General features: G+C 65.5%; 1 protein-coding gene across 1 annotated transcript; it reads right to left on the reverse strand.

Annotated features, from left to right (window-relative positions):
* Nucleotides 1-3437: 3437 nt before the first annotated feature.
* Nucleotides 3438-6070, reverse strand: EMIHUDRAFT_108790 (hypothetical protein; the record flags this gene model as incomplete). The annotated part of the gene is made up of 9 exons (XM_005792151.1): nt 3438-3608; nt 3676-3840; nt 4210-4618; nt 4686-4996; nt 5068-5134; nt 5194-5195; nt 5312-5554; nt 5732-5869; nt 6035-6070. 9 exons carry the CDS (start codon nt 6068-6070, stop codon nt 3438-3440), a joined length of 1542 nt encoding a protein of 513 aa, XP_005792208.1.
* Between the last annotated feature and the right edge of the window lie 775 nt (nt 6071-6845).

Raw genomic sequence — 6845 nt, forward strand, 5'->3', positions numbered from 1 at the left:
GCGCGGCGGCGGGGTGGATTGAGAAGGTCTCAGAATGCAGAGAAGCTGCAGGCGTGCAGAGGCGCGCGCTGCAGTTTCTCTGATCGGGCTGCTGGCGGTGTGCGCGAGACGGCGTGGTGAGGCGTGAGGCAGGCTATTGTAGTGGGGTGCGGGCTGCGTCTAAGCGTATGCGTGCACATGGTGCTGTATGCTGTGTGTGCAGGCAGGCTGACAGGCTGTGCACAGCAGACTGGGCGGATGAGCGAGCGCGCGTGCGGGCGTGCGTGCGCGCCTGGGCCTGCGCGGTGCCGTCGCACTCGGACTCGCGGCGCGTCCTAGTACAGCCGCTTGTGGGATGCCAGAAGCAGTCTGCAGAGCCTGCACAGGGCGCAAAAAGGCGCAGGTGTGCTGGTGAGGTGTGCTGCGGCGCGCGCGTCGCGGCGTGAGTGGATGTGCGGCTTGCTCTGGTGGTGCGAGGGGCGCGCAGCTGGTGCGGGCGGCGCGGGACGGCCATGGGGCGCCAGCACAGGGCAGACGCACATGGCACAGCTCTGAAATGGCGCTGCGCGTGTTTGCGTGCGCGCGGGGACGTACGCGCAGTTTTCACGCGGTGTGCGTGGAGAAGGGCATGAGAGGCGCCGGCCGCGCGTGTGTTGTCGTGTGGGAGTTCGGAGTATGCCCGGAGGGCGTGCCCGTAGGCGACTAGACTTCGCACTGGCGCCGGAGGCCCCAGATATGAAGAAAAGTTTCAGCAAGCATGTTGCCGGCGCTGGTAGATGATCTCTCGGAGAAGAGCCGGAGGGACCTTGGCGCCGGGGTCACGAGGAACTTGCAAGTCGTGGCCGAGGCGGCGACGGGAGCGGTGCAGAGGTGGATCCAGCTCAATGATGAGGCTACGGCGCGCATAATGAAGAGAGAGGAACACATCGAGTGGCTGAGGAAGCTCTTCACTGGGTGGAAGGAGGCTCGGCCGGCCTTGAGGGAGTCGCGGAGGAGGAGGGATAACGGAGGTAACGTGCAGACAGGCCAGCAGCCAGTGGGACGAACGAGGGCCGCGACGGCGGCTCAAGCGGGAGGGAGCGGAGACAGTGGGCAGCGAGCGAAGTGGGTGAGACTGATGATGCTCCTTCGACTTAGGGAACGGTTCAGCTGCTGGGCGGGCTTCAGGCTGGTGCTCACGCGAAAAGGAATCGACGCGATGTACAAAGCATACAAGAAGAGGAGAAAGAAGAGGACGGACATCAGAGAGAGATTTTTAGCAATACCAAACAAATCTAACACTCACACTTGTTGTTTTGTTGTTTTTGACATCAGTGATGACGAAACAGAAGCTAGCGCAGACGAGGGCAGGGCAGACCCGGGGACGGCGGAGCCGGAGCAGACGGCATCGGCCGCCGAGGGAACGTTGGGAAGAGGCACGAGGAGGGCGGCGACCTCGACCGACTATGGAGGACCCGTCGCCAGACGACGCAGGGCAGAAGACGGTGAGGCGGAGCAGACGCGCAGGGCGAGACGAGGGAGGGAGCAGGACTTTGCGGAGATCAGCAGGAGGATGTACGACGAGATTAGGAGCAGCAGGGACCCGAGGGACCATGTGGAAGACGGCTAGTGCTAGTCCCCCATCGGGAGGACGACCCCGGCTAGTCGCCGACCACACCCACAAAGAACCCTGCACAAAGACCGCAGGGCGGGGACCTGTTCCTTTTTACCCATCTCCTAGTAGAGGTGTCCGTTTTATTTATTTATTTATTAGCAAGCAAGGCGCCGATATTTCTTATTCTTTTTCGCGCGATGTGCCGGCACATTTCTTTTGTTGGGGTAAATTCTTTTTCTCGCGAGGTTGGCAACCCGTGAGAACAAAACGGAAACAGATCTGTTTCGAAACACCGCTAGAAGCATGAAAATTCTTTTTCTCGCGATGTCCACCCCGCCGCGCCGCCGCTCGCGCCGCCTCGCCTCCGCCGGCGCCACCGCCTCGCCTCACACACCGCCGCCCGCCCGTCTCCTCGACCTGCCCTCGGAGCTCCTCGAGCGCGTCCTCTCTCGCTGCGACAGCCCCCTCGACATCGCCCGTGTCGCAGCCGTCTCGCTGCTCTTCCACGCCTCGCTTGCGGTGGAGGGCATCCGCTTGTGGGCGCAAGAGCGCGGCTTCGAGCTGCCGGCGCAGCCAGAGGGTGAGAGCTGCGCCGTGCGGTGGGTGTGCTTTGCGGCGTTTCGCGAGTCCAACGCGCCGGCGAGAGCGGCGGCAAGCCATTGGCACAGCGTTTTCATTGACGGCGAGGGGCGGCTCTCGTCGTGCGGCTCCGCGCCGACCTTCGACCCATCGGTACTCGGGCACGGTGAGGGCGTGCTGCGGCTCAACACGCCGACCCGCCTCCCGTCGATGCTGGGTGAGCGCGCCGTGAGCGTGTCGGCTAGAGACACCCACAGCCTCGCCCTCTCCGCCGACAGCACTGTCTGGAGCTGGGGCATTGGAGGCTACGGCCAGTTGGGCCACGGCAACCAGCAGAACCAGCTGCAGCCCAAGAAGATCGAGGCCTTGGCTGACCAGCGCGTCATCGCTGTGTCGGCTGGACGCGACCATAGCCTCGCACTCACCGCCGACGGAGCCGTCTGGAGCTGGGGCCATGGAGCCTATGGCCGGCTGGGCCACGGCGACCAGCAGGCCCAGTGGCAGCCAAAAAAGGTTGAGGCCTTTGCTGGCCAGCGCGTCATTGCTTTGTCGGCGGGATACTTCCACAGCCTGGCCCTCACCGCCAACGGCAGCGTCTGGAGCTGGGGCTGGGGAGCCTTTGGCAAGCTGGGCCACGGCGACCAGCAGAACCAGCTGCTGCCCAAAAAGATCGAGGCCTTTGCCGGCCAGCGCGCCGTCGCCGTGTCGGCGGGAGGCAACCACAGCCTCGTCATCACCGCCGACGGCGCCGTCTGGAGCTGGGGCTGGGGAGGCTTTGGCAAGCTGGGCCACGGCGACTTTCAGCAGCAGCTGCAGCCAAAGAAGATCGAGGCGTTGTCTGGCCAGCGCGTCGTCGCTGTGTCGGCTGGAGGCAACCGCAGCCTCGCAATCACCGCCGACGGCGCCGTCTGGAGCTGGGGCTTGGGAGCGTATGGCCAGCTGGGCCATGGCGACGAGGAGGACCAGTGGCAGCCAAAGAAGATCGAGGCCTTGGCTGGCCAGCGCGTCGTCTCCGTGTCGGCCGGAACATGGCACAGCATCGCCCGCACCACGGATGGCGCTGTCTTTGCCTGGGGCAAGGGCGAGCACGGCTGCCTAGGCTACGGAGAGGACCTGTCAAACCAGCTGCTGCCCAAAAAGATCGAGGCGTGGGCGCAGGAATGAGGTCACGGTTGTGCCTGTGGCACGAGGGTTGAGTTTCCGTTGCAGAGTCACCGGCGGGCAGCACAGTTTTTTTTGTAAGCTGTCACACTCTAGCACTAAAACTTAGATCCTCGTCTCCTCCTCAGTCATTGCCCAACGACAGCACGTTCGACTCCTGCTGCTCCGCCGCCGCCATGTCGGCCGCCTCGGCGCGCGCCGCCTTTTGCAGGTCCACCTTGCAGCGCAGCAGCTTGTTCAGGTCCCGGAAGAGCTGCATCTGCTCCTTGTTGGGTACGTGGTTTTCCTTGAGCGCCTATATCACAGAGGCCCGCGCCATGAAGAGACGCCACGCACGCCGCGGCTCCGTCCCCATCCCGCACCTTTTGCCGCTCGCGCAGCTCCCGCTGCTGCGCCTCCTGCTCCTTGATCCGCCGCTCGTACAGCTCGCGGTACGTCGTGACGACGGCGCCGTCGGGCATCGCGCGCCGGAGGGCGCGGCCCTCCTTCTCGTCCGCTATCCGCTGCAGCTTCACTCGCTCCATCGCCTACCCGCAAAGGATCGGGTGTCGAACACAAAACCTGCATTACCAGCGATTTTCTGCGCGGCACGCAATCCCGCCGAGAGGGTGTCGTAGTAGTGGCAGGACGACTCCTCCTGCTGCGCCTCCTTCTCAGCCGAGTCGAGGTCCGCCTGTTTACAGATGATTTGGTGAGGGGACGCTCCGCATCCCTCCTCCCCGCCCGAAGCCCGCCTGCAGCTTGGTGAGCTCGCTATCGAAGCCCGCCTATCCCCATCCTCACAGGTGAAAGGGCGCTTCGCCACTCTGGGGGGGTTGTCCAAGCTCGCCTTGATGTTGTCGTACACGCCCTTCTTCTCGAGATACTCCGCCTAGCCAGGGCTGGGACGTGGGGACCGCTGCCTTCAAACAACTCCCCTCGGGGCGTTCTCGCGCCTCGATCTCGCCGTGCTGTGCGCGCAGCGTGCGCAACGACTTGATCTGCGGCGCGAGACGCGTCTTGTTGTCCTTGATCTGCCTGTTGATCTCCTCAACCACCTGCGAGATCTCCTCGAGCGTCTTGCCCTTGGCGCTGTCAACCTCCGCCTTGAGCTGCTCCGCCTGCCGCAGTTGCTCCTCCGTCTGCGCAAAGCCCGCCACGCCACGTTTGGCCTCCACCGCAGACAGCTGCGAGGTGACCGAGCTGTCCTGCCCTGCGAGCAAGCTCACGGTGCGCGACAGCGTCCCCCACTCGGCGCGCAGCCCTCCGAGCTCCGCCTTCATCCGCTTGTACTGCGCCGTCTTGCCGCGCAGCTCCGCCGCGTACCTGCCCACACGCAGAGGCGTAAGGCGCGCCGTTGAAGGCCGCGCTAGAAGAGTGCACCACCGCGCACTTGCGAAACTCCTCGCCCCGCAGCACGGGCTGGTCGGGCAGCTGCGACACCTCTGCCGCCTTTGGGCGCGGGGGGCGAGAGTTGAGGCAGCCGAGCAGTCGAACGCGTCCCGGTTGGAGACTCTTAGCAAAGGGAGTGTCGAGGGCGCCGCGCGCCTTGCTTGCGAGCTCGGCGTCGACGTTCGCCTTGTCGCGCCGCACCGCCTCGAGCCGTTGCCGCACCTGCTCGCGCTTCTTGGCAACCAGGGACGCTTGCTGCCGGAACATTGCTAGCCGGTCGTCTGGGTCGGAGGCCGTCGCCCGCTTTCGCTCCTGCCCGAGGGAGGACGGGAGAAGCGCCGTCAGAAGGTGAGAACGCGGGGACGAGTCATACTCTTTCAAACCTCGAGCTCGCGGATGGCGCGCTGCAGCCCCTGCCGGTGCTGCAGCATCTCGCGCGTGTCCGACTCGCTTCCAGCGGGAAGCGAGAGCACCTGCTGCAGCTCGTCGTGCCGCTGCTGCCTGCTCACAGCTTGCCACGGTAAAGGGCCGCCGCTCTCAGATATTCCTGCTGCAGCCGTCGCATCGCTGCCTTTGCGCGATCGCGCGCGGCAGCTCCTCGTGCGCCCGCCGGCTCATCGCCGCGACCTCGGCCTCGAGCTTCTGCAGCAGACGGCCCAAGTCGCTCACGCCCGCCTCGGCCTTCTTGCCAGCCAGTGCGCGGGAGAGCTGCTCGAGCCGCTGCTCGGCCTGGTAGGCGTGCGAGCGCTGCTCCTTCATCCGCTCCGCAAGCTTGAGCTGCTCATCCTGCTCCACACGCAACGCGCCAACCTCGCGCAACATCGGCTCGAAACCGTCGCTGCCGTGCAGCTTGGTGTGCAGCGCCTCGACCTTTGGGGCCGAGGGGGGCGGGAGGGCGGGGCTGGGAGAGCAGCTGCGAGGGGTGCAGGGTGGAGGAAGCGGGCGGCACACAGTTGAGTGGGTGGCTGCCGTGAGGTGCAAGGAGGTGGGAAGCAACAGCGAAGCGGGAGGCGGTGAGCGGGGCAACAGCCAAAGCGCGGCCTCGACCTTGCGTTCGAGCTGCTCCTTGTCCTCCTCCATCTGGACAATGGCCTTCTTGATCTCGGCCGGCGAGATTAGCTGCGACCTCGACTGCTCCGACGCCTTGTGCGCCTCTTTGAACTGCTCCTGCAGATCCTTGTGTTGCTGCAGGACGAGGCGTGGTGGGGAGAGGTGAATATCAGGAGGCGACTCTCGAGCAATCATCGTTGCACTACCCCCTTCCGAGCCGGGTAGACGCCCAACAGCCCACGCTCTGTGATGGAAGCAGCCGCAAGCAGTGTGAGTGCGGGGAAGGGGCGAGACTCGGACCTGGTACAACTCCAGGATCTCATCGTCGCCGAACATGTGCTCTGGAATCTCCACGTTGAGGAGAAAGCGTGCTGAGGGCGGGGAGGGCGGTCTGGGCTCTGAGCACCCAGAAGCCTCGACCTGGAAATTCTTTTTCTCGCGATGTGGAAACCCTCCGGTGTGTGCCCCACCGAGTTTTTGGGTGAGACAAGGCCCGACATTGAAGAAAGGCGCGAAATGTCCCCAAATTCTTTGTCGCGAGATAACATATGTCCCCCCCCCCCCCCCCCCCGGGGAAGGGGGGGCTCCCCGCCCCTGCCCCGCGCCGCCGTCTCGCGCCGCCTGGCGACTGCCTCGCGTTTCACAGGCTCCTATGTCTGCCCTGCCGCGCCGCCGCTCGCGCCGCCTCGCCACCGCCTCCACCGCTGCCCCCTCTCCAGACACGCCGCCGCCCACCCGCCTCCTCGACCTCCCCACGGAGCTCCTCGTGCGCGCCCTCTCCCGCTGCGACCCCGCCGACATCGCTCGCGTCGCGGCCGTCTCGCTGCTCTTCCACGCCTCGCTTGCGGTGGAGGCCATCCGCTTGTGGGCGCAAGAGCGCGGCTACGAGCTGCCGGCGCTGCCAGAGGGCGAGGGCTGCGCCGTGCGGTGGCTGTGCTATTCGGCGCTGCTGTGCGAGTCCAACCCGCCGGTGAGGGCGGCGGCAGGCAGGCAAACTCACAGCCTCTTCATCGACGGCGAGGGGCGGCTCTCGTCGTGCGGCAAGGCTGCGAGCTGGCAGCCGGGACTACTCGGGCACGGCGAGGGTGTGACGCGGCTCAACACGCCGACC

Source organism: Emiliania huxleyi (assembly GCF_000372725.1).
Source record: "Emiliania huxleyi CCMP1516 unplaced genomic scaffold EMIHUscaffold_109, whole genome shotgun sequence".
Lineage (NCBI taxonomy): Eukaryota > Haptophyta > Isochrysidales > Noelaerhabdaceae > Emiliania > Emiliania huxleyi.